This window comes from Emys orbicularis, chromosome 21 (assembly GCF_028017835.1).
Source record: "Emys orbicularis isolate rEmyOrb1 chromosome 21, rEmyOrb1.hap1, whole genome shotgun sequence".
Taxonomy (NCBI): Eukaryota; Metazoa; Chordata; order Testudines; family Emydidae; genus Emys; species Emys orbicularis.
Genome location: NC_088703.1, coordinates 18,902,611 through 18,929,250, shown reverse-complemented (window position 1 = coordinate 18,929,250; position 26,640 = coordinate 18,902,611). Strand labels below are relative to the sequence as shown.

Genomic DNA, 26,640 nt, shown 5'->3' with positions numbered 1-26,640 from the left:
ATGGGCGGGCAATGGGGAGACGGGGAGTGTAGGAAGGGCGACAGAATCAAAGCAGAGGCCTGATCTAGAGGGAAAAGTCAGGTTGCTATCGCTCTGTATCCCTCCTTTTCCCCCCATGTTCCCTGGGCTGCCCTCTGCCCAGCTCCCCTCCCGGCCCAGCTCCCCCCCCGGTGAGCCTCCACACGCAGACTGGCTGGCTTTGGCCTCCCCTGCGCCGTGTGGATGCTCCGCAGCAGCCCTGGGCTAAGGGAGGGCTGGAGCCCGGGGTGGGGGTTGGCCTTTGTCCCTCCTTCCTCCCCCTCAAGCACTTTCGCTTTCACTGTCAGGGCTGGTGAGTGGGGCCGGGCTGGGGCAATGCTCGGGGATGGGGGGGGCTCCCCTCAACCTGCATCCTCAGGTGCCTTCCCCTCCCCTTCGCCCCCATCCCCTGCTCTCTCCTGTCCCCCCTCCAGGGCTTAATTTGGGCCAGGGCTGAGCCCCGGCCTCTCTGGGCTTGTCACTTCCTAACCCTGGCCCCTCTGGGCTTAGCCCGTCAGTTATGAAAGGAAAAATATTGCTTGAGCTCCGGCAGCTCTTCACCACTAATGAAGTGCTGCCCCCGTCCCCTCCCATCCCGTCCCGTCCTCACCCCCTTCTCTTCCCATCTGCCCCCTGTTCCTCTCCCGTCTCCTCCCCCCTCTGGCCTCCCCCCAATCTTCCTCTCCTGGCCCCTCTTCCTCCCCCTCCCCCCCAGACCTCCTCTTCTTCTCCTGTCCCCTTCCCCATCTGACACCTCTCTTCATCCCCCTCCCCCTGAGACCCTCCTCCTCTCCACTCCCCCAATCCCCATCTGACCCCCCCTCTTCCTCCCCTTCCCAGAGACCCTCTTCCTCTCCAGCCCTCCCCTCCTGACACCCATCTGATATCCCCCCTTCTTCTCTGACTCTTGCCCCCCCACCCCTCCTTCTGCTGCCCCCCCACCCCACAGCCGCCCCTGGGCTGGGGGGGAGCAGGCGGGCAAGGGACCGAGAGCCGCAGCAGCTGGGCCTGGGAGCTCTCAGCTGCCTTCTGACTTCCCCATGGGGGTGACACCAATTCTCAGCAGCCAAGTGGCTGGAGCCCGGGTGCGAACTCAAGGGGGTACCTGGGGCCTGGTGGTTCAAGCTCCCTGTGCCCAAAGCAGGGGGTGGGGATGAAACTGAGGCAAGGGACCGGCTCGGGGCAGCTGCAGGGACACACGGCGAGGAGCCCAGATTTGGGGTCCGGTCCCAGTTCTGCCATGGGGTGTGCATGGTGCGGGGGGGGGGGGAATGTGGGATTGTGTCTGTGTCAGGTGCTTAATGATGCCCCCATAGCCCCTGGGTCTTCCCGTCAGCAGCTCTTGAAGTGCTCTGCAAAGGAAATCGGGATCGTTAACCCCATGGCAGAGATGGGGAAACTGAGGCACGGTGGGGGGAAGTGACTTGTCCAAAGTCCCCTACCAACAGAGCCAGGCAGAGCACCCAGGTGTCCTGCATCCCAGTTCGGGTCTCCAGCCACGGTCTGAGCACCTCTGGGGATTTATTGATCCTTATTGATCCCCCCTGTGAAGGAGGGATGGTCCCGGAGCCCCAGCTCCCGCCCGAGCTGGAACGGCTTCGCAGCCATGTTCTAGCCCCGCAGCCCGAGCCCCGTGAGCCTGAGGCCACTGGCACCATTAGCTGCGGGTGTTTTATTACTGCCAAGGGACTGATTTGTAAAGGGATGGAGGTGCCTAAAGCCGCAGATGGGCGCCTAGTGGGACGGCTGTAGACGCCGAGATGCCCAACTCCCATTGGTTTCCAGGGGGGTTAGGCACCGCGGGCCGTTTGGGCAAAACACGACCCTGTTTTTGAAATATTTTGATGTTGAAAAAAATCGACATTTCCCTGGCCAAATTTCCAGCCAGCCCTAGCTTGGTGCACAACCAGCAGCCACTTGGTACCTGACCGCCAGGCTGCATGGCTTAGTGGGTGGAGCTAAGCTGTGGCTAAGGGCCGTCAGGACTCCTGGGTTCTAGGCCTTGCTCAGGGAGGCAAGTGGGGTCAGGTGGTTAGAGGGGCGGGGTGGGCGTGCTGCGAGCCAGGACTCCTGGGTTCTATCTGTGGCTCTGGGAGGGGAGTGGGGTCTAGTGGTTAGATTGGGCTGGGAGTCAAGAGTCCTGGGTTCTATCCTGACCTTGTGCAAGTCACTTCCCCCTTACTGTGCCTCAGTTTCCCAATTGATAAAATGGCGCTAAAAATACTGCCCTCCTTCGTAAAGGGCTTTGAGACTGGCAGATGGGCAGCAGTAGTGATTGGTATTATCCTCGGCACAGGACTCTTTCCTGCTGAGGTCTGGGACGCCAGCCCGGGGTAGAGATGGCAGAGACCGCGTGCTGCAAGCTCGTCGAGTATTTGAACGATCTAGAAGCGCGAGAGTTCAAGATGTTCAAGTTTCACCTGGAGAACTATCCCCTGGAAGATGGCTACAAGCGCATCCCCCGCTCCAAGACGGAGGCAGCCGATGCCATGGACATAGCTCGAGCCATGGTCCAGGCTTACCAGGAGCCCAGGGCTCTGCGTATGGCGGTGAAGATATTGGACGGCATTAGCCGGAAGGATCTGTCGGTAAGGATCCAAAAGGACATGCCGGAGGGTGAGTAGATGGAGGAGATCCCATTTCCCCCCCCCATGGTCTGACTCATTCCTTGCTGGAGCTTTTTGATAAATGGGGGGGGGTCACCCCCTGGCATGCCTCAGTTTCCCCCAGTCCAACAAGGTTGGCCTAGCGGCTCGCACCCAGAACTGGCACTCAGCGGACCAGGGTTCCACGCCCAGCTCTGCTGCTGGGTGATCCCAGACAAATCACAGCCCCTCACCTTTCCGTGCCTCAGTTTCCACATCTGAAAAATGTCCGGGACAGTTGTTTCTCCCCCCCTCCCGCAGCTACGCCGGGATGCGTTTGGCGGGTAGGCCAGGCGCAAGCGGCTTGTCCCAGGTCATCTGGGGCGTCTGTGGCAAAGCAGCAGATCAAACTCAGGGCTTCCAAATGCCAGGCCAGTGTCCTAAGCCCCTGCCCCTTTCTCATAGGAAGGATGTGGGTACATTGCAGAGGGGTCAGAAAAAAGCTACGAGAATGATTAAAGGATTAGAAAACCTGCCTGACAGTGACAGACTCCAGGAACTTGAGTTTAACCAAGAGAAGGTTCGGGGACGGGGCTTGATCCCAGTCTATAAGTATCTACCTGGGGGACAAATATTTCATAGCAGGCTCTTCGGTCTAGCAGAGGAAGGTCTAACGACCCCGTCCAATGGCTGACCCCACTCTAAGCCAGACGAATTCAGACTGTAAAGGCGGCGTTAATGTTTAATGGTGAGAGTAATTAACCACTAGGACAATTCAGCACAGCTTGTGGTGGATTCTCCAGCCCTGATCAAGTTGATATCAAGATTGGCTGTTTTTCTCTGCTGTAGGGATTATTTCAGGGCAGTTCTCTAGCCCGTGTCATACAGAGGTCAGGCTAGATCAGTGGTCCTCCACCAGGGGTACATTGTTGTTAAAGTAGCCTCACACCCTACAAGGCAGCACAAATGGAGGGAGGGGAGACAGCATGGCAGAGAGAGACAGAGACACACACCCTGTGTGTGAGAGAGAGAGACGTGTGTTGCCCCTTTAAGTACGCTGACCCCACTCTAAGTACCTTGACTTTTTAAGGAGATCAGCAAGTTGAAACAGCAGCTGCTGCCAGCCAGCTCCCTCAGTCCTGAGCCCTGTCGTGTCCCATCCCCCCCCCCCGCTCTGTGGAGATGGAGTACAGGAGCGGGGGGAGGGGGACACCCTGACATCAGCACCCCTCTTCCCCCCCATCCCGTGAACAGCAAGCAGGAGGCTCCCGGGAGCAGCTTCAAGGCAGAGGGATGGAGCAGCACACGGCAGTGGGGGGAGGGACAGCTGAACTGCCAGCAATTGATTGCCCGCTGGGCGGCTGCCGCACAGGGAACTTAGGGGAGCCGATAGGGGGCTGCCGGCCCACCCTGGTTCCAAGCCCCCACCAGCTCGCTCCAACGGGCTGCTCTTCCTGCAAGCAGTGGACAAAGCAGGCGGCTGCCAAAGATCATTAGAAGGGAGCATTGCACAACTTTAAACGAGCCTGTTCCCTAATTGATCAGCAACGAAACAACGTTAACCAGGACGACTTTAAGGGAGGAGTTACTGTATTGTCTAACCCCCTTCCCCCCCCGCAAAAAAGGATTTCCTGCAACTCTGAAAAATTTAAATCCATAAAAACAGCAAAAAGAGAGGCTTAAAACCCATCATGTGGCAGAACTGTGAAAATGTTGGTGGATCAAAATAGAACGAAATGCTTAAAACCCGAAATTTTCAGCACCTGTGAACATTTCAGTCGATAAAAATAGAAAAAAAGAAGCTTCAAAATAAACATCGATATTTATCCCTTGAAGTTATAAACCCATAAACATTGAATGCTGCCAATGCTAGCTGTAGGTGTAGTTCATTGTTCACGTATAAAACGAGAGAGGGCGAAGACAATGCAACATTCAGGGTTTGATTCCTCCCTCTGTAAAGATTCCCCGTTCTCACTGGAGCACCCCCTATTGGGAAGCGATGTATCTACAATGGGGCTGACCCCGGGAGTTTGTAGCCTGAGCTCCCGCCAGCCTGCCTCCATTTGTCCCTTTCGGAGGCAGTTTCTCCCATGGGTAATTATTTCTCTCATGTGTCTCGTAGTTTTCCGTCAGACGCCAGAGCCGGCTGGCGTGAGCGAGGATGGCGAAAAGGACCAGCAGGAGGAGCTGATCTCGGATATGTGCGATCGATTTTTCGGAAACAAGAAGAAAGGTCAGTGACTGTCCGATACCAGCCCAGGGCGCGGTGAGATTTCACAGCGGCTGTTGTGCTGCATGCCGAGATCTCACCCTAACTCTCTGCTTCTCTCTCCCCAGTGGAGGTGAAGCTGGATCCCAACACCGCGTTCCCCACTCTGCTGATCTCCCGAGACCAGAAAAGCATGAGGCTTGGGGACCGCCCCCAGTACCTTCCCAGCAACTCCGAGCGTTTTGATTTCCAGCCCTGCGTGCTGGGCACCCCGGGCATCTCTAGGGGGCAGCTGGACTGGGTAGTGGAGGTGGGTGCCGGGAAAGGCTGGATCGTCGGCGCTGCCCGGGAGTCGGTGGAGAGGAAGGGGTATCTCTACATAACGGCCGAGCAGGGGTTCTGGGGGCTGGAGTTTAACAATGGGGAGTACCAGGCGCTCAGCACCCCTAAGACGACACTTTTCCTACGGGCGTCTCTGCGCAGGATCAAGGTGCATCTAGACTACATCCTTGGACAACTCTCCTTCTACAACAATGACACCATGGAGCACATCTTCACCTTTAACTATCCCTTCTCTGAGAAGATATTCCCCTTCTTCTTGACCTGGGACACGGACATCCCACTCCAGCTCTGCCCATGTGACTGAGAGCGCCTCCCCACTGCACATTTTGAAGAGCAGGGATGTTAAACTCCGGCGTGCTGGCCAAAATTCCAGCCCCGGGAATGACCCGCTGCCACCTGCCTACGTACTTCCACTTTCACTTTCACTTCCTGTCCGGATCGGGTGCGTAGCCTCCTCGACAGTTTCGCATGACTTTGTCTGATGATATTTTGTGTTTCTTGACATCTCCAGCTCTCGGAGCCAAGTTTTTTTGTGAGAATCTGCGCTTTCATTTAAAAAAAAAAAAAAGGAACGAGTTTTCTAGCCCTTTGGGTTGCAGAGAAAACCTGTGAAAACCTGACCCTAGAAAGGTCAAAACCCAGAAGGCAAATGTAAAAAAACCAAACAAAAAAACCTCCAAGGTTTATTACTATATTTGTAAAATCTTGTGATTTTTTTTTTCAAGCCAATCCAATTCAGAGGGACTTTCAAGCCAGCAAACTCACCAGTACCGCTAGCAACCTCATGGACTTTGAAGTCTGTGTATGTATGTGATTACTTTACCATTTAACAGCTCTCTTCTTGTTCTTTCTTTTTTCTTTATAATAAACCTTTAGTTTTAGACACTGAAGGACTGGCTGGCAGGGCGGTATGTTGGGTAAGATCCAAACCTCCAGTGACATGGCTGACCCTTTAGGGTCAGAAGAACATTTTGTAGAGTGAGCAGAGTTTTTAAATAACTTCTCACTGTATGGGACCTAGGTGCTGATTGGGAGCCAGAGACAGGAATGCAATAAAGGGGGCTGTGTGGTTCCTTTTTTTGCTTCTTGATAACCAGTGGGAGGGGATCAGATGCACAGTTTGTGACTGGTTGGGAGATTTAACTTCAGTGTAACCCACCTGTCTTGGGAATATCTGCTCTCCCTTTTGCAGCCTGCCCTGCCCTTGGCATTTCCAGTGAGGGCTTCCCCAGGCATGCTGGGTCACACAACGTTTTAGCTTTCTACCATTTTTTTTATTTTTCTTGAGAAAGTGGAACATTTTGGGTTTTCAGCCAAAATTTTCAGGTTTGGTAACTATGGGGCTGAGCGTTTTTGGCAAAAAGTTTTGGTTTTCTGAAGAAATATATATAAAAAAAAAATCTCCAGGAGAACTGACGCTTTGTGCTACCAAGTATCAGGGGGTAGCCGTGTTAGTCTGTATCTACAAAAACAACAAGGAGTCTGGTGGCACCTTAAAGACTAACAGATTTATTTGGGCATAAGCTTTCGTGGGTAAAAACCTCACTTCTATGCTGAGGTTTTTACCCACGAAAGCTTATGCCCAAATAAATCTGTTAGTCTTTAAGGTGCCACCAGACTCCTTGTTGTTTTTGTGCTACCGTTTTTGTTCGGTTAAAAACCCAATTTTCCGTTGAAATAAAGTGTCGGTGGGAAACATTTGACCTGCCCTTATTCCCGCCTAGAGAGGAACTGAGTTTGTAATGGAACAAAAAATCTGTACCAGTCGATCTACTTAATGGGACACCCCAGCCCGGTGTCCCTGCTCCCCAACCCTGCCCCATGGGATCACACCCCTGGGCCCATCTAGCCAGTATCGTCCCCCCAGATCAGACCCACAGGCCCTCACAGCCACTGTCTTGTACCCAGCAATCGCCAGTAGCTGCTACGTCTCTGGCAGGGGCTGGAAACCTGCCGCTCTCAGGCTGGCAGCACCGGGCAGGGCCAGATTGTGTCTGTGTGACGAAGTGGGACTGTTCTTAATGTTTCCTCTGAATACTGTGTGGGTGCCTCAGTTTCCCCTATGCATTTCTTAAGTCTCTAGGTGGTGAGGAAAGGCCAGTGTGCATAAATCACTGACACTCTGTCTCCCTGGCAACAAATGGCCAGGGCCCCTTCCCCCCCTGCAAGGAAATAGCTAAAGGTGAACAAAGAGATCAGGTGACCTCCTGGCCCAGGAAAGAGACAAAGCCCAGAGAAGGAGGGGCTGGAGGGGGTTTCAGAGTTGGAGCTACCTGGGGACTAGGAGTGAGGGCAGACGTGGCTGTCTGGCTCTCTGAACCCCATAATGGACCCGGCCAAGGGGTCCCGTTCGCCGCTGTACCTACAAGCTCTGTTTTAGACCGTGTTCCTGTCATCTAATAAATCTCTGTTTTACTGGCTCGCTGAGAGTCACGTCTGACTGCGAAGTGGGGGGTGCAGAACCCTTTGGCTTCCCCAGGACCCCGCCTGGGCGGACTCGCTGTGGGAAGCGCACGGAGGGGCATATGCTGAATGCTCCCAGGAGAGACCCAGGAGGTGAAGCCGTGTGAGCTTCTGCTCCAAGGGCGAGGAGGCTCCCCAAAGTCCTGACTGGCTTTGTGGGGAGCAGTTCCAGAGCATCGCCCGGGGACTCTGTGACAGTCTGGTACAACAACGCCCGGCTCCTCCCCAGCGCTTCGCACCCCCAGATCTCACAGTGCTTCACAGAGGGGGGCAGGGGAACCAGCCCCATTTTACAGAGGGGGAAACTGAGGCAAAGAGGGGGGCACAGAGAGTCAGCCAAGGTCCCCCAGAAAATCACGGCCATACCAGGAATGGCAGCCAGGTCTCCTGAGCCCCGGCCCCAGCGCTCTCCCCACTAGGCCACACAGCCACCCAGGGAGTGTCAGCCTGGCTCGGCGCCTTGGAGGGCTAGTGGCTACAGCAGAGGATGGAGATCCAGAAGAGAATGGGGTTTAGAACAGCAGGGCTGGGAGCCAGGACTCCTGGGTTCTCTCCCCAGCTCTGGGAGGGGAGTGGGGTCTAGTGGTTAGACTGGGGGGGAGGGGCTGGAAGTCAGAGGTGCTGGGGGCTCCTCAGACCCAGTGAGAGAAAGCCCCCGGCCTAAAGCCAAGCCCTGACTGTCTAACCAGCCACCAGCTGCAGGAGGGATGATTATCCCCCATTCGTACAAGGGGAAATGGAGGCACAGGCAGGTTCAGTGACACCTGAGGGTCCCCTGGGGGCTGGGATCCCCCCTCCCTCGGCCCCAAATCTCCAGTGGCTGGGAACCCCCCAGTGACTCCGTCCCTGCTCCCCAGATGGGCGTCCCCTCTGCTGGGCTCAGGGCCCAGGGCAGAGTCTGGCTCTGAGGGTCCTGTTGGGGACTGAGCCCCCCTGAGTGTCCAGCTGGCTGTGGGGCTGGGAGCAGGGAGCAGGGACGCTGAGCCAGGCCCCTCACCTGCTACCACCTGCACGGGGTCGCTGGGCTCCAACCAGATATGGTGTGATACTGGCAGGTGTAACTCCCTCCAGCGCCCCGTCCCACACTGGTGAGGGGAAATTCAGCCTCATTCCCAGAAGGGTCCCGTGTCTGTATATGGGCTGCAGTTTTACTCAGAACAAACCTCATGCCTGGCTGCCCACCCACATTTCCCCCCCGGCTCAGTCACCCCCCCCCCGGGGGCTCACGGACAGGGAGGGTTTGGGAAACTTTCTCTCTGGATTAAGAAAGAACCAGGAGGTCAGTGGGGCAGGTGCCAGCCCTGCCCTGTTGGTGTCTGTCTGTGAGTCCTGCCCCTGCCCAGTCCCTGGCTGTCCAGAGACCACCCCGTCCTCACAGCCCCCGGGAAATACACAGCAGGGTGAGCAGGGCATTTCCGATCTGCCGCCTCTATGAACCACACCCGTCAGAGTCTGATCTCAGCCCCCCGGGGTCGATCTGGAGTCACCCCTGACTGCACTCGGGGCAGGGCCAGGTTCCGATCTCAGCCCCACTAGGTAAATTCAGGGGAATTGATTAGAGTTTGTGGGGGGAAGGTTCAGGGTTCAGCTCCTCTTTTCCCCTCCCCGGTCCTTAACATTAAAGTTTCCCCAGCCCCAGAGATACTCACATCCCAATACCTGCTCTGGCCAGCCAGCAGCCTGGAAAGGAGACGGGTCGTTAGGGACGAGATCCCAGAGCACTTGGATCCTACATTCTGGTCTCAGATTCCACCCCCCACCCCACCCCACCCCACCCCATGGACACACACCTTGGCTATCTCCGATATTCACCGAGGAAGAGGATGAGAGCAGATGCCATAATGGGGCAGTGAGGGGCCCTTCAACCAGCTCCACCGAGCCCCAAATAAGGAGCTCAGCTGGTGACTCCAGCTACAGGAAGCTGACAACGTCTCCTCTCTTCCTGCGTCCATCACACCTTGTCTCTAATCTGCCGGCGAAATCGAGTGCAGTTAAAGTAAGCAGAGGTTTTTGCAAAACCCAGGAAACCCTGGGACCGTCAGCTTGGCCAATCATCATGCAGGTTGCACCTGGTCTGTGTCTTTTTTGGGAGTGGGAAGAGGTCACCCTCAATGTACCCTGCAGCCTTCTGGAAGGTGAACCAGGCTGGGAGCCAGGAGACCACATGCCTCATCTTCAATCTTCGACTGACCACTATTTCCATGAAAATTCTGTCCCCTTTTCAATCTGGGTTCAAGCGGCCGGTGACCCATGTAGGTAAAATTAATACATGATCATGCAATTAAAGGATGGTGTCTTAATGCATCTGCATGAGAGGGCAGAGTTAAGGTTTTTCAGGAAACTGTAACTGTGGCATTTCCTGGTGCTGGAGGGTTTGACTCTGAAGCCTTCCCACTCAGCCTGCCAACCTGCCCATGTGCGACACGAGCCGTGGCACCGTGTGAGCAGGCACAATGGGGGACGCCTGGGTTTGCTGCCTCTTGCGCCATAGCTGAGCGGTGATGACGGGTTTACACTGTAACGTCTGGTTCTAAGGGGCTTTTCTCAGCATGTGAATTAAATAAACCGGGTTCAAAAGGAAACTGGAGAAAGAGAAATTCCATCCCGGGCCCCCAGCGGGTCACCAGCCAGGAGAGACCCAGGGACCTTCTCATGCCCCCCCAGAGACCCTGTGCCCTGAGCTGAAGGAGACACTGTCCGTGGTTATGTGGCCAGGCCCCTAGAGAAGGACGTGACACAGGCTTTGTTTGTACAGCCATTGGCTAGAGGGCAGCAGGAAGCTGGGTTCAGGGGTCTCTGTTCCCGGCTACGGGAGGGGAGTGGGGACTAGTGGCTAGACCCAGGGGCTGGGGGCAGGACTCGGCTGTGATGGTCGCGCCGTCAACCGTGAATTGCTCTCACCCAGCGCTGGGCACCGTGGCTTGGGGGCAACATTAGAAGATGGTTCAGGAGCCCAGCCAGATGGTCCCAATGGGGCTTCTTAAGTCCCCAACACCCCTGCTCACCAGCTGCCCCCCAACCACCCGGGAGCCTCCCCCCTCAGCTTCCCCCAGACCCACGGAGCAGGAGGGGGATGAGCAGCAGATTTGCCCACAACATCCCCCAAACCCACCTGCCCCCCATCTCCCATCCTGCCCCTTCAATTCTCCCCAGCCTGCCCCCCTCACACACCCATCCCCTGCCCCATTTCCCCTCTAATGCCCATTTCCCCTCTAATGCCCTCGGGGAAATGACACCTGCCTGGGCTGCAGGGGGGTGGGGGTGGGGGCTGTGGGGAGCAGGGGAATATGGGGGGGGGGTGAGAGAACATGGGGTGAACATTAGGGGGCTGGGGGGACAATGGTTCCCCCCTCGTGATCGTTTCAGAGTGTATCTGCCCCATGGCCATGGGGGGCATGGCCTGCCCCTCACTCCCCCCCACCCGGCCAGAGGTGCCCCAGCTCAGCCAGAGTTTTGGCAGGAAAACAATCCCCCCCATCCACCGACCCCGACTGTGTGAGAGGGGAGCCCTTCCCCCATCCCCATCAAACCTCTGCCTCCCACAACCCCATTCCATCTCCTTTCTGCCCTGTCCTGTCTTCCCTCAAACCTCTGTCCCCCCCCACCCAGCACCGACCTCGGCCCATCTCCCCCTCCCGCCCTTTCCCCACTCCAACCCCTATCCCCATTTCCCCTCAACCCGTCCTGCCCCACTGCAACCGTCCAACCATAGTGTGTCTCCCCTCCAACGCCCGTCATGTCTCCCCTCCAACACCCACCCACCCGCCCCCTTTCTGTCTCCCCTCTAATCCTCCCCCTGGCCCTCGGCCTGTCCGCCAAACTCCCCCGGCCCGGCTGCTCTTTGCAGAGGGTCTCCCAGGCACAGAGGGCTCAGGGGGGTTGGAAACTCTCTCCCTCGCCAGCGTTACACAGGCCGTTTCAAACCGAGCCCCTGGTTCTACTCGGCTCTTGGGCAAACCCCCAGCAGCAGCCGTTCAAAGGCAAAGCTTTCAGGTTAAACCCACGGACAAGGAATCACACCCGGCCTGTCTATTGAAACGGGGGCCGAGTGAGGCATTGTTTTAAAAGTCTTGATCTGTTAAACATGACTATCTTGTTGGATTGTATGTGTTATCCTGGTATGGGAAGTTACGAAGCATTGCTGTGTATGCTACTGAAATGTGTTGTGAGGCTGGGAGATGCCCACAGCCAACCTTTCAGCTGCAGCCAAGGACCAGCCGGCCAGTGTCAATGGCTCATCCACACCCATCGAGGAAAGAAGCCACTATCTCAGAGACTGTGTACAATGGAGATTGCTTGACCAATGGGCATTGCCTGATCCCCAGATCACAGCAAAGATCTTTCCAGCGAGCTGGCAGAAAATATAAAAGAGGGGAAGTGACATCATCCCTTGGCTTCTCTTTCCCCCACCTGGAGGAACATCTGGAGAACAAAGACTTGGAACTGGGGAAGGGTGGCCCCAGGCTAGTCCAGTCTGTGTATTGAGGATCTGTAACCGGCTTGTCCCATCTGTCAGGGGGAGACGCTGCCTGATTTGAATCCTGTTTCATTTGTAGAACTCAGACTGCGAATATATTTTTATTTCTTAAGTGACCAACTCCGATCTCTGTGCCCGCTAGTTATAATCCCTTCAAATCTCTCCTTCTGGAGTTAATAAATGTGTTTTATATTTGACCTCAAACAGTGTGTTTTGGTTGAAGTGCTTGGGAAATCTTAGCTCAGTACCTTTCTTTGGTACTGCGAGAGGGCCCAAAAACCCAGTAAGTGTCAGTGAGGGGCCAACACTCCCCTTACGTTAGCGAACGGAGAGATGGGCGGTGGGGGAGACAGGATGGAAACGGGGGTGAAATACGGCATCTGGGGATGGTGTCGGGCGCTGGACACGGGTTAGTGACAAGCGGGTGCGTTGGCTGCAAGGCGACCCTGACCTCAGCTGCTCGGACCCTGGATGGTGACAATCCGGGCAGGGCCGGCCCCACATTGGGTCCGTTCCCCTTAGGCAGGGCAGGTGGGGTGGGTGCCATACACCCGACGGCAGCATCCGATGGAAAGCCAGGAGCGTGAGCTAGGAGAGGAGGAAAGACACAGCAGGGAGGAAAACAGCACAACCAGGGAAGGGGAAAGGATCTCCAGGGCCTTCGGGGCGCTGCTAATCAGCTATCCGCGCGGGGGGCTGCAGGGCACGGCAATGGGACGACTTCCAGCTCACAGAGGGGAAAACAAAGGTCCTTAAACAAGAGCCAGGCCGGCCGGCTCCAACTTCGCAGGGAGAAAGTCCTTTAGACGCGTCGAGACGGGCTGCAGCGCTGGGGGGTCCGGGGATGAGCTGGGGGAAGATGATGAGACAAGCTGAGCCAGGACGCAAGGTGGGACGGGGGAGGAGAGAGAGAGTCGGGCCCATGGTGGGGTTTTTACCAATGTCTCTTTTTAACTCACCCAGCGAGGGGGAAAGTGGGTGGCCTAGTCCTGCCCCCTCATTATTTTGCCCCCCAGTTAGGCCCAAAGTCCCTCCCGCCAATGTGGGGCTATTGACTCCTGGTTGCAGCTTCTGCTTCCCCCAGCGCGATGTCGACAGAGACCAACCCAGCGTCTGTGGCTGGTTCTCTCGCCCGGGTTACAACGTTCAGCATCATCCCCAATTTCCCCTGGTTCTCGGGCCTTGGCACAGCTGGGGAACTTGCCCATGGGTTTTACATGTGAGCTCGCAGCCGGGCCGCTTCGCAGACTCAACAGCCACAACAGTGCGAATGACCCCCAGGCGGCTCAGGCTGGGGGGTCGAGCCCACGTCCTCTCTGGCGTGGCTGTGTCGGAGCATGTCCCAGAGGCCACGGGCACAGGGGGTGCTGGCCACAAGCCATGGCCCCTAGGGTGCTCTGTGTCCCGACGGCTCCAGCTGCCTTGTAGGGCCCGGAGCTCTCCCCGAGGGCACCCTGTGGCACAGGCTCCCCATCCCGCTGCCATTAGCCATTTCCGCCACCCCCAGATGAAGGCCCTGGCACAGCTCCTCCCTCAGTCCCACGCCGAGCCGGGCCCATCCAGACCCCTGGGGGCCGCTCAGCAGGGCCGGCTCAGCACTGCTCCTTCTGGCTCTGTCCTGACAACATGGCGTCATGTCACTCGGGGTGACGGTGACCCCACTGCCCTTACCCCATGCTGGGGCAGCCAGGCTGGAGTGGGGGGAATCATGTGTGGGTGGGGGGTCACCTCACCTAGCATCTGCCCCTCCTCCATCCGTGGGCAGCCTCAGCCAGGATCAACGCCAGGGCCAGGAGGACCCCGGTGGCCAGGGCCAGACGGACGATGTTGCCCTGGGTGTAATCTGGGGGTGACAAAATGAGAGGGGTCATCAGCAGCTGCTCGAGGAGGTGGGGTCAGGGGTCACTATCCAGCGGAATGAACAGGGGCCCCCACCCCCTTTCTGCTCCCCACAGCAGAAAACCACCACAGCCCCATATGCCCATCCAGTCCCTCTATCTAATCTATCCGCACCCACCCCGCTCTCTCCTGGGGCACTGGAACGGGGGGCCATGGTGCTCCCATGTTTTATCAGCGGTAAGGGCGGCTGGGAGGGGGCAGAGAGGAGCGAGTGGGGGGTGAGGTCTTGGTGGGAGGAGGTGGCACAGAAAGGGGAAGAGGTGATGTGGGGGCAGGATCTTAGGGAAAGGGGTGGCATGAGGGCGGGGCCTCAGGAGCGGTGCGATGCTGGTTGGTGGGGCCACGGTTATGGGACTTGTGCCCCCCCCCACACTTTTAGGTTGCTTCTGCTGCCCCTGCCTGTGTTTATCCATCTATCCCCCCCACCACACACACAGACACCCCTCTATATCCAGCCACAGTGACCGGCGACTGCTCTAGGTGGACACTGGCTCTGATCCAGGCTGACCGGTCCCAGGCTCCACCAGTGTCTGTCTGTCTGTCTGTCTAAGGCATTTCCAGCCTTCCTCCCCCCATCCCCAGTACCATGGCACTAGCCAGGCCTGGCCATACCAGCTCTGGCCAATGGGCCCATCTAGCACGGTATCCCGCCTCCCATGCTGGCTGTTTTGCAGGGAGCTCCAGGGCACCCCCTGTGACCACTGACGGCCCCAGCTGTCCCCAGATAGGTTCGCCAACTGTCTAATCACCAAAACGCAAACACCCTTGCGCTTTGAGATCGTTGGGAGAACCATGCCCCTCTAAAGCAATCAGCCGCGGTAGGCGTCATGGTGCTGTCATCACAACAGCCACTGTTAGGTTCCAGAGTCAACAACATGTCACTCTGAATTGGTGGGTTCAGGTGTGAACTGAAACCCTGCTGCTGATCTATGTGGGGGCTGAGTGTCTTTTCGTTCTGGGTTTGTACAGCCCTAGCACGATGGGCCCTGGTCCAGGACTGGGGTCCTAGGCGCTGCCACGCTCTGGTTAATGCCCTGCTGGGCAGCACCCCTGCGGAGGGGGAGCCCTGCTTCTGAGCCGTTCCCCCAGCCTGTCTGCAGACACAGGCAGACAGACCGGATACACGGGACCATGATCCCCGGCTCTCCGTCCCTGTTCTCCCTGGGGATTACGCACCGAGCTGTGCCCCACATGGGTGGCTTTGTGGTGCTGGGGGACAGCACAGTATCACGGTCTGTGGGGCCCAAGGGGTGGGGCTGCACGGCCGCCCAGAGGGGGGGGCAAGTGGGGCAATTTGCCCCAGGCCCCGGGCCCCACAGGGGCCCCGCGAGCCCTGGCCCAGTGGCGGTCCGGGTCTTCAGCGGCATTTTGGCGGCGGGGGGGGGGGGGCCTTCAGTCGCTCCACGTCTTCGGCAGCACTGAAGGGCCCCCCGCCGCCGAAATGCCGCCAAAGACTCGGACCACCACCGATTGAGTACAAGCGCCGCAGCTCCCCCACTTTGCCCCAGGCCCCCTGAATCCTCTGGGCGGCCCTGTGGGGCTGTGCATAGGGGAAAGCTCTCCTGGGCCCTGCTCCCACCAAGCCAATCTGGCATCTGTCCAGTGACCTCCCCCCAGCATATGAAATGAGTCCAGAGAGGTCTCAGCGCAGATGGGACATTTGCTATAGGGATCTGCCCCTGTTCCACCCAGCCAGCCCTTCGTGGCTTCACACGGCGGCCACTCCTTGGGCAGCTCAAACCTGTTTCTGGGGGCGTTGATGGTGATTTCCTGCCCCCAGTCCCGGTACCTGGCCCCGCGCTGCCTGGGTGGGTTGGAGCCGGCGCTGTTTCCAGCTGAGTCGGGTCAGTTCGCCCTGTGGGAATAGAACCAGCGTCTGTCAGGAGCAGAGGCAGGGGTGCTGAGAAAGCTGGAGCCGTGGTGTCTGGGGTTAGTTATACAGGGACCCTCCCCTCCGCAACCGGCAATGGGGGCTTTTCTCTGGGCTGAGGGAGAGGACGGGACCCAGGGATTCAGGCTGGCTCAGAGCCTCGGGGATCGCAGGAGGGGAGGATCGGCCCAGCAAGACCCTCAGCACAGATACAGCCCCTGCCTGGCTCCACAGAAACTGGAACTGCAATCATTAGTGACTAGTATTAATTACCAGGAGCCCCTGTCCTGGGCCCTGTGTGCTCGGAGCTGTACGGACACAGGACACAGGGACGGTCCCTTCCCCACTCAGGTGCCATTCACACCTGGAGTCACTGCGGAGCAGGTCTGGGTGCGGCTGTTCCTATTTCGGAGGAGGACGCCCCTGTGTCTATAGAGCTACAGGGGAGCTCATTTGCCAAACGTGTCTGTATCAAACCAGGGGGTGCGAATTCCGACAGCCCAGCCTCGCTCTGAGATCACCAGTGGGGGTTGGGAACCACACGGGATTCATCATTTCGGGCCCAGTTTTCATGTAGACAAGGTCTTAGTCCATCTTTCTATCCCTCAACAGATGCGCTCCCATCTGTCCACCACCCTACGTTCCCACAGACCCACATTCCCACGGACCGGTGGCTGTAGGTCCCCACGGATCTATCCATCATCCTCTATGTAGAAGAATTGATCCCATCAGTTCTCTCTGCAGGGACCATCCCCCTCCAAACAGCCCGAATGGCCCCGTGGGCGTCTGAGCGGGGAGCCCTGTTCCCTGGGGGGTGAATTGTTCCATTTCTCCCGCTCACCTTCTCCCTCCGGCTCCGTCGTGGGGGGATCCGGCTGCTGGGGCCCAGCTGGGTCGGTTCCCTCTGTGGGATTAAAACGAGCGTCGGCTGGGATGGGGGAGGGGACAGAACCAGCACCCAGGCCTGGGGCGGGAAGGGGCTGAAATGGTGACTCAGCGATTGGGCCGCTCGCCCCATGACCCGACGTTTGTTACGGGTTTAATTGTCCGGGCTGGTGGGGGGTGAATTCAGTGCCGGTGCCGGCTGGACAGCCCCTGGGCCCCAGCTCCAAAGTGCATCCCCAGAGCGGGGGCAGCTGGGGGAGCATCCCCCTGAGAAAGGCCCCTGCTCTGTAGAGCCCCCTGGGGGCAGGGATCCTCCCTTCCTTGGCCCCAAACGTCCAGCGGCTGCTGCTCCCCCCTGGCTGAGAACCCCCCAGTGACTGTCCCCGCTCCCCAGCTGGGTGTCCCCTCTGCTGGGCCCAGGGCTCAGGGCAGAGCCGGCTCTGAGCATCCCATTAGGGCAGACACCCCCTGAGGCTCTGGCTAGGTGTGGGCTGTGATTGAGGACCCACACTGAAGGGAACCCACTCTCCCAAGGACCATTGCAGAGAGAGCATCTAGGCCAGGCGTCGGCAACCTTTCAGAAGTGGTGTGCCGAGTCTTCATTTATTTACTCTAATTTAAGGTTTCGCGTACCAGTAATACATTTTAACGTTTTTAGACGGTCTCTTTCTATAAGTCTATAATATATAACGAAACTATTGTTGTATGTAAAGTAAATAAGGTTTTTAAAATGTTTAAGAAGCTTCATTTAAAATTAAATTAAAATGCAGAGCCCCCCGGACCGGTGGCCAGGACCCGGGCCGTGTGAGTGCCACTGAAAATCAGCTCGAATGCCGCCTTCGGCACGCGTGCCATAGGTTGCCTACCCCTGTTCTAGACAATGGAGACTGCTCGACCTACTGCTAGCAAAAGATCTTCCCAGTAAGTTGGAAGAAGCTATAAACAGGGGAAGTGACAACATCCCTTGGCCTAACTCCCCCCACAACTCAACACCTGGAAACACGTCTGGAGGACAAAGACTTTGAACGGGGGAGGGTGGTCCCGGCCGGAAGGCAGTTCCAGTCTGTGTACTGAAGATCTGTGATCTGTGTGTACCAGCTACCAGGGGGACCCGCTGCTCGATTCAAACCCTGGTTAGTTTGTAGAGCTCAGACTGTCCGTTTATTTTTGTTTCTTAAGTAACTGACTCTGATCTCTACACTTGCTAGTTATAATCACATCAACGCCATCTCTCTGGAGTTAATAAATCTCTTTTCTATTTGACCTCGAACAGTGTGTTTTGGCTGAAGTACGTGGGAAATCTCAGCTCAGGTTGCAAAGGCTGATGTGTGTCCTCTGGGTAATGAACAGACACTGATCAGGCTTCTGACCAGTGCAGGACGGTACCAGGCTGGGGATCTGGGAGGGACTTGGCTGGCGTGTCCCTATTAATGGTCTGTGAGAGGCTGGGAGATCATTCGTGTCACTCCGGTGGGAGTGTCCCTGGCTGTGGATGGCTGGGTAAGTGCAGGACCTGCCAGAGTTTGTAGCTTGACATCAGCATCACAGTTGCGAGGGAAACCCCAGGTTGGTGGGACAGAGGGTCCAGCGGTTCCATAGACCCAGCCCGGGAACCCTGTCACAGAGCGGAGACACTGAGCCAGGCCCCTCACCTTGTACCATCAGCTCCACGGGGTCGCTGGGATGCGACCAGACGGGCGGGTCCGATTTGGTGCCATATTGGCAGCTGTAGCTCCCTGTGTCTCTCCGGCTCACGTTGTGGATGGGAAACTCAGCCACGTTCCCAGCAGTCTCTGCCCAGCGCCGTACGTCCGGGTTTCCAAGTTTATACAGAAGAAACTTCGGTCTCTGGCATCGACACTCACACCGGATGGTCACGGTTCCCCCCAGGGCGACTCCCCCACTGGGGTGCATGGAGATGGAGGGTTTGGGGTAGCTGAGCTCTGCAGTGAGAAGGAGACAGGCCGTGAGACAGACCCTAGCACAGTCACTGTGCCCCGTCCTCGCCTATGGTCCCAGACACGGGGTCCCTGGGAGAAAATCCAGCCAGAGGAACCTCTCTGAGATCCCAGAGATTCCTGGGAGCTATGACCAACACTGCTTGAGGACCTAAGCCCAGAGCACCCTCTGTACCTGTCAAGAACATAAGAACGGCCATACTGGGTCAGACCAAAGGTCCATCCAGCCTAGTATCCTGTCTCCTGACAGTGGCCAATGCCAGGTGGCCCAGAGGGAGCGAACCTAACAGGCAATGATCAAGTGATCTCTCTCCTGCCATCCATCTTCACCCTCTGACAAACAGTATATCTTTTTTGAGATGAGGAGACCACATCTGTACGCAGTATTCAAGATGTGGGCATACCATGGATTTATATAAGGGCAATAAGATATTCTCCGTCTTATTCTCTATCCCTTTTTTAATGATTCCTAACATCCTGTTTGCTTTTTTGACTGCTGCTGCACACTGCGTGGACGTCTTCAGAGAACTATCCACGATGACTCCAAGATCTCTTTCCTGATTAGTTGTAGCTAAATTAGCCTCCATCATATTTTATGTATTGTTGGGGTTATTTTTTCCAATGTGCATTACTTTACATTTATCCACATTAAATTTCATTTGCCATTTTGTTGCCCAATCACTTAGTTTTGTGAGATATTTTGAATTCTTCACAGTCTGCTTTGGTCTTAACTATCTTGAGCAGTTTAGTATCAGCTGCAAACTTTGCCACCTAACTGTTTACCCCTTTCTCCAGATCATTTATGAATAAGTTGAATAGGATTGGTCCTAGGACTGACCCTTGGGGAACACCACTAGTTACCCCTCTCCATTCTGAGAATTTACCATTTATTCCTACTCTTTGTTCCCTGTCTTCTAACCAGTTCTCAATCCATGAAAGGATCTTCCCTCTTATCCCATGACAACTTAATTTATGTAAGAGCCTTTGGTGAGGGACCTTGTCAAAGGCTTTCTGGAAATCTAAGTACACTATGTCCACTGGATCCCCCTTGTCCACATGTTTGTTGACCACTTCAAAGAACTCTAATAGATTAGTAAGAAATTATTTCCCTTTACAGAAACCATGTTGACTTTTGCCCAACTAATTTGCCCGGTACTGACATGAGACTTACCGGTCTGTAATTGCCGGGATCACCTCTAGAGCCCTTTTAAAATATTGGCGTTACATTAGCTATCTTCCAGTCATTGGGTACAGAAGCTGATTTAAAGGACAGGTTACAAACCATAGTTAATAGTTCTGCAATTTCACATTTGAGTTCTTTCAGAACTCTTGGGTGAATGCCATCTGGTCCCGGTGACTTGTTAATGTTGAGTTTATCAATTAATTCCAAAACCTCCTCTGGTGACACTGCAATCTGTGACAGTTCCTCAGATTTGTCACCTACAAAGGACAGCTCAGGTTTGGGAATCTCCCTAACATCCTCAGCCGTGAAGACTGAAGCAAAGAATTCGTTTAGTTTCTCTGCAATGACTTTATCTTCTTTAAGCGCTCCTTTTATATTTCGATCGTCCAGGGGCCCCACTGGTTGTTTAGCAGGCTTCCTGCTTCTGATGTACTTAAAAAACATTTTGTTATTATCTTCTGAGTTTTTGGCTAGCTGTTCTTCTATCCACTTAATAGTCCCCCCCCCCCCCAGCCTGGGAGCCAGGACGCCTGGGTTCTATCCCTGGCTCTGGAAAGGGAGTGGTGTCTAGTGGTTAGAGCTGGGGGGGCCTGGGAATCAGAGGTGCTGGGAGCTGCACAGGCACAGTGAGAAAAAGCCCCCGGCCTAAAGCCAACCCTGACTCTAACCAGACACAAGGTGCAGGGAGGATGATTCATACAAGGGGAAATGGAGGCACAGGCAAGTAAGTGACACCCCCAGGACCCCCGAGGCAGGGATCCCCCCCGTGTCAGCCCTGAATCTACAGCGGCTGGGAAACCCCCCCCGCCATGACTCCATCCGCACTACTGGGAACCCTCACCTGCTACATCGATCCGCACGTAATCACTGGGATCCGACCAGTTGGGCGGCTCCGATCTGGAGCGAGATCGGCAGCTGTAGAACCCTCCGTCTCCGCGTCTGGCGCTGGGGATGGTGAATTCACCCCCGTCCCCAGCATCCAGCTCCCCGATTTGGATTCCATCTTTATACAGAAATAACCTCCTGGCCTCGCACCGACACTGACAGCGGAGGGTGACGGTTCTCCCCAGGGCGATCACCCCGCTGGGGCTGACGGAGATGGAGGGTCCGGGCGAAGGGAGCTCTGCGTTCACACACAAACAGGAGTGAGATGGGCTGGCTCAGAACCCCAGGGATCGCAGGAGGGGAGGATCATCCCAGTGAGACCTTCAGTGCAGATACAGCCCCTGCCTGGCTCCACAGAAACTGGAACTGCAATCATTAGTGACTAGTATTAATTACCAGGAGCCCCTGTCCTGGGCCCCGTGTGCTCGGAGCTGTACGGACACCGGACACAGGGACAGTCCCTGCCCCACTCAGGTGCCATTCACACCTGGAGTCACTGCGGAGCAGGTCTGGGTGTGGCTGTTCCTATTTCGGAGGAGGACGCCCCTGTGTCTATAGAGCTACAGGAGAGCTCGTCTGCCAAATGGGGCTGTATCAAACCAGGGGGTGCGAATTCCGACAGCCCAGCCTCGCTCTGAGATCACCAGTGGGGGTTGGGAACCACATGGGATTCATCATTTCGGGCCCAGTTTTCATGTAGACAAGGTCTTAGTCCATCTTTCTATCCCTCAACAGATGCGCTCCCATCTGTCCACCACCCTACGTTCCCACAGACCCACATTCCCACGGACCGGTGGCTGTAGGTCCCCATGGATCTATCCATCATCCTCTATGTAGAAGAATTGATCCCATCCGTTCTGTCTGCAGGGACCATCCCCCTCCAAACAGCCTGAACAGCCCCGGGGGCGTCTGAGCGGGGAGCCCTGTTCCCTGGGGGGTGAATTGTTCCATTTCTCCCGCTCATCTTCTCTCTCTGGCTCCGTCGTGGGGGGATCTGGCTGCTGGGGCCCAGCTGGGTCGGTTCCCTCTGTGGGATTAAAGTGCGCGGCGGCTGGGATGGGGGAGGGGACGGAACCAGCACCCAGGCTTGGGGCGGGAAGGGGCTGAAACGGTGACTCAGCGATTGGGCTGCTCGCCCCATGACCCGGCATTTGTCTGTCTGAGGGATTGGAGCAAATGCAGTTGTATCTTAGACCACTGGCCCCTTCCCGCCCCAGCATCTCTGAACTTAGAACAGAAACACTGCCCCAGGAACCTATCCTTGCAACAAAGCCCAATGCCAACTCTGTCCACATATCTATTCAATGACACCATTACAGGACCTAATCACATCAGCCACACCATCAGGGGCTCATTCACCTGCACATCTACCAATGTGATATATGCCATCATGTGCCAGCAATGCCCCTCTGCCATGTACATTGGCCAAACTGGACAGTCTCTACGCAAAAGAATAAATGGACACAAATCTGACATCAGGAATCATAACGTTCAAAAACCAGTAGGAGAACACTTTAACCTGTCTGGCCATTCAGTAACAGATTTAAAGGTGGCAATTTTGCAACAGAAAAGCTTCAAAAACAGACTCCAATGAGAAACTGCTGAACTTGAATTGATATGCATACTAGATACTATCAATTTAGGCTTAAATAGAGACTGGGAATGGCTGAGCCATTACACACATTGAATCTATTTCCCCATGTTAAGTATTCTCACCGCTTCTTGTCAAACTGTCTTAAATGGGCTATCTTGATTATCACTACAAACGTTTTTTTTCTCCTGCTGACAACAGTTCATCTTAATTAATTAGCCTCTTAGAGTTGGTTGGGCAACTCCCACCTTTTCATGTTCTCTGTATGTATATATCTCTTCACTATATGTTCCATTCTATGCATCCGATGAAGTGGGCTGTAGCCCACGAAAGCTTATGCTCAAATAAATTTCTTAGTCTCTAAGGTGCCACAAGTACTCCTCTTCTTTTTGCGGATACAGACTAACACGGCTGCTACTCTGAAACCAGTTTATTTTTGTTTCTTAAGTAACTGACTCTGATCTCTACGCTAGCTAGTTATAATCACTTCAACTCCATCTCTCTGGAGTTAATAAATCTGGTTTCTATTTGACCTCAAACTGTGTTTTTTGGTTGAAGTGCCTGGGAAATCTCAGCTCAGGTTGCAAAGGCTGCTGTGTGTCCTCTGGGTAATGAACAGACACTGATCAGGCTTCTGACCAGTGCAGGACGGTACCAGGCTGGGGATCTGGGAGGGACTTGGCTGGCGTGTCCCTAGTAATGGTCCATGAGAGGCTGGGAGATCATTCATGTCACTCCGGTGGGAGTGTCCCTGGCTGTGGATGGCTGGGTAAGTGCAGGACCTGCCAGAGTTTGTAGCTTGACATCAGCATCACAGTTGCGAGGGATACCCCAGGTTGGTGGGACAGAGGGTCCAGCGGTTCCATAGACCCAGCCCGGGAACCCTGTCGCAGAGCGGAGATACTGAGCCGGGCCCCTCACCTGCTACCATCAGCTCCACGGGGTCGCTGGGATGCGACCAGACGGGCGGGTCCGATTTGGTGCCATATTGGCAGCTGTAGCTCCCTGTGTCTCTCCAGCTCACGTTGTGGATGGGAAACTCAGCCACGTCCCCAGCAGTCACTGCCCAGCGCCGTACATCCGGGTTTCCAAGTTTATACAGGAGGAACGTCGCTTCCTGGCATCGACACTTACACCGGAAGGTCACACTTCGCCCCAGGGCGACTCCCCCACGGGGGCGCAGGGAGATGGAGGGTTTGGGGGAGCTAAGCTCTTCAGTGAGAAGGAGACAGGCCGTGAGACAGACCCTGGCACAGTCACTGCGCCCTGTCCTCCCCGCATGGTCCCAGACACGGGGCCCCTGGGAGAAAATCAGCCAGAGGAACCTCCCCGAGACCCCAGAGATTCCTGGGGGCTACCACCAACACTGCCTGAAGACCTAAATCCAGAGCATCCTCTGTACCTGTCTATCCACTTAATGGTCCCCCCCAGCCTGGGAGCCAGGACGCCTGGGTTCTATCCCTGGCTCTGGGAAGGGAGTGGGGTCTAGTGGTTAGAGCTGGGGGGGGGGGCTGGGAATCAGAGGTGCTGGGAGCCCCCACCCTAAAGCCATCCCTGACTCTCTAACCAGACACAAGGTGCAGGGAGGATGATTCATACAAGGGGAAATGGAGGCACAGGCAAGTAAGTGACACCCCCAGGACCTCCGGGTCAGGGATCCCCCCCCGTGTCAGCCCTGAATCTACAGTGGCTGGGAACCCCCCCCCCCCCGTGACTCTGTCCCCGCTCCCCGGGCCCCTCACCTGTCACAATGATCCGCAGGTAATCACTGCGATCCGACCAGTTGGGCGGCTCCGATCTGGAGCGAGATCGGCAGCTGTAGAACCCTCCGTCTCCGCGTCTGGCACTGGGGATGGTGAATTCACCCCCGTCCCCAGCAGCGTCCAGCTCCCAGATTTGGATTCCATCTTTATACAGAAATAACCTCCTGGCCTCGCACCGACACTGACAGCGGAGGGTGACGGCTGCCCCCGGGGCGATCACCCCGCTGGGGCTGACGGAGATGGAGGGTCCGGGCGCAGGGAGCTCTGCATTCACACACAAACAGGAGTGAGATGGGGAGACACAAACCCCTCCCCTGTGTCTGTAACCTGCCCTTAGCGCCCAGCCCCAGGGACAGCGCCAGGATAACAGACACCTCACTGCATCCACAGGGAACCTGTGAGCCGGGTTCTGATCTCAGCCCCCCAGGGTCAATCTGGAGTCACTCCTGACTGCACTGGGGGCAGGGCTGGGTTCTGATCTCATTCTCCTGGGGTCAATCCGGAGTCACCCCCGGCTGAGTTTTGGGGGAAAGTTCAGGGCTCAGCTGCTCTTTTCCCCTCCACCTCCCCCCCCCATCCCATCCTTAACACTTAGCATTGAGCAGCACAGATACTCACCTCCCGACACCTCGCTCCGCCCAGCCAGCCAGCAGCCTGGGGAGGAGACGGCTTGTTAGGGACCAGATCCCAGAGCGACTGGATCCTACACTCTGGTCTCAGATCCCCGCGATGGGCACACGCCCTGGTCTCAGATCCCCCCCCCCATAGACACATGCCTTGGTCTCAGATCCCCCCCATGGGCACACGCCCTGGCTGTCTCCAATACTCACCGAGGAAGAGAATGGTGAGAGCAGAGACCATGATGGGCAGTGAGGGGGCCCCTCAGCGCTGCCACCAACACCCCAGTGCCCAGCTCCCCCGAGCCCCAAATAAGGAACTCAGCTGGTGGCTGCAGCTAGAGGAAGTTGATGATGTCTTGTCTCTTCCTGCATCCATCACACCTTGTCTCTAATCTGCAGGCGAAATCTAACGCAGCCAAAGTAAGCTGCAGTCACTGCAAAACTGAGGAAACCCTGAGAGCTTCAGCCTGGCCAATCTCATGATGCAGCGCGCAGCTTGTTCGTGTGGGGAGGGGAAACAGGTCACCCTCAATGTACCCTGCAGCCTTGGGGAAGGTGCACCGGGCTGGGAGCCAGGAGACCACAGAGTCTAGTCTTCAATCTTCGCCTGACCACGATTTCCATGCTGATTCCACCCTCCCATCCTGTCCTTTCTTACATTCTGGACTCAAACCTCACTGGTGACCCATGTAGGTAAAATTAATACGTGATCATGCCATTAAAGGATGGTGTCGTAATGCATGTGCCTGTGCACGAGGGGGCAGAGTTAAGGTTGTTCAGGAAATTGTAACTGTGGCATTTCCTGGTGCTGGAGGGTTTGACTCTGAGGCCTTCCCGCTCAGCCTGCAACCCTGCCTGTATGCAACACCTGCTGTGGCACTGTGTGAGGAGTGGGCGTGATGGGGGAGCACCTGGGTTTGCTGCCCCTTGTGCCATAGCTGAGCGGTGATGACGGCTTTACACTGTAATGCCTGGTTCTAAGGGGCTTTTGTCAGTGTGTGAATTAATTAAACCAGGTTTAAGGGAAAACTGGAGTAAGAGAAATTTCATCCCCTGTCCCCAGCCGGGAGAGACCCAGGGACCTTCTAATGCCCCTGCAGAGACCCTGCCCCCGAGCTGGAGGAGACACTGTCAGTGGTTATGTGGCCAGGCCCCTGGAGAGGGAGGTGACACCGGCTTTGTTTATATGCCATTGCCTAGAGGCCAGGAGGAAGCTGGGGGTCAGGAAGGTTTGACTCTGTTCCAGGCTCTGGCAGGGGAGTGGGGACTAGTGGTTAGAGCCGGGGGGTGGTGCTGGGGCCAGGACTTCTGGTGTCACCATCACGGTGTTGCCCCTCCGGTGCTCGCACACAGCTCTGGGCCCGGCCGGGGCTGCATTAAAGGTGCTTCAGCTGCCGGGCCAAAGGGTCACAATGAGCCTCCTTCAATCAGCCCCCTCGTCCCAGGGCCCCGACCCCCCTGCTTACCAGCCCCCTGCGAGCCTTCGCCCCCGGCCCCCCGAGCAGGAGGGAGATGGACAGCAGATTCATTGCGAAGCAGGGTCATTCCCCCCCATGGCCTGACCTCCCCACCCGGCCTGACCCCTCCCCCGGCCTGACCCCCCGAGTCTCCCAGATTAGCCTGTGTCACCCCACACCCCTCCTCCCCACATTGTGCCCCCTGGCCCATGTCCCCTCACAGACCACTGGTCCCTTCCCCCCACCCCACCAGCATCTCTGACCTGTCCCCCCTCACAGCCAGCCCCCCCCCACTAGCCATGGCCACCATCTCCCATTGCTCCCAACGGGAAGGGACCCTGGCTGCCCTCAGTTAACATGGATGCCCCGTCGCCCCTTGCTGCCCTCGCAGGGGGCCATGCTGCCCCCAGCTAAGATGGCCGACACCTCAGCCTG

At 56.4% G+C, this 26,640-nt stretch overlaps 2 protein-coding genes across 2 annotated transcripts; one reads left to right on the top strand and one right to left on the bottom strand.

The window, feature by feature from the left end:
* The first annotated feature begins 282 nt into the window (after positions 1–282).
* Positions 283–6,034, top strand: LOC135893026 (E3 ubiquitin-protein ligase TRIM7-like). The gene is made up of 4 exons (XM_065420812.1): positions 283–331; positions 2,315–2,634; positions 4,726–4,836; positions 4,941–6,034. Exons 2-4 carry the CDS (start codon positions 2,358–2,360, stop codon positions 5,456–5,458), a joined length of 906 nt encoding a protein of 301 aa, XP_065276884.1. The 5' UTR covers positions 283–331; positions 2,315–2,357; the 3' UTR covers positions 5,459–6,034.
* A 7,793-nt stretch (positions 6,035–13,827) lies between these two features.
* On the bottom strand, positions 13,828–24,989 carry LOC135893060 (immunoglobulin superfamily member 1-like). Its single transcript, XM_065420850.1, has 6 exons — positions 24,959–24,989; positions 24,108–24,392; positions 23,287–23,577; positions 20,731–21,012; positions 18,401–18,691; positions 13,828–13,937 (listed from the first exon to the last, which is right to left on the bottom strand). The coding sequence occupies exons 1-6, from the start codon at positions 24,987–24,989 to the stop codon at positions 13,828–13,830; spliced, it is 1,290 nt and encodes a 429-aa protein (XP_065276922.1).
* Between the last annotated feature and the right edge of the window lie 1,651 nt (positions 24,990–26,640).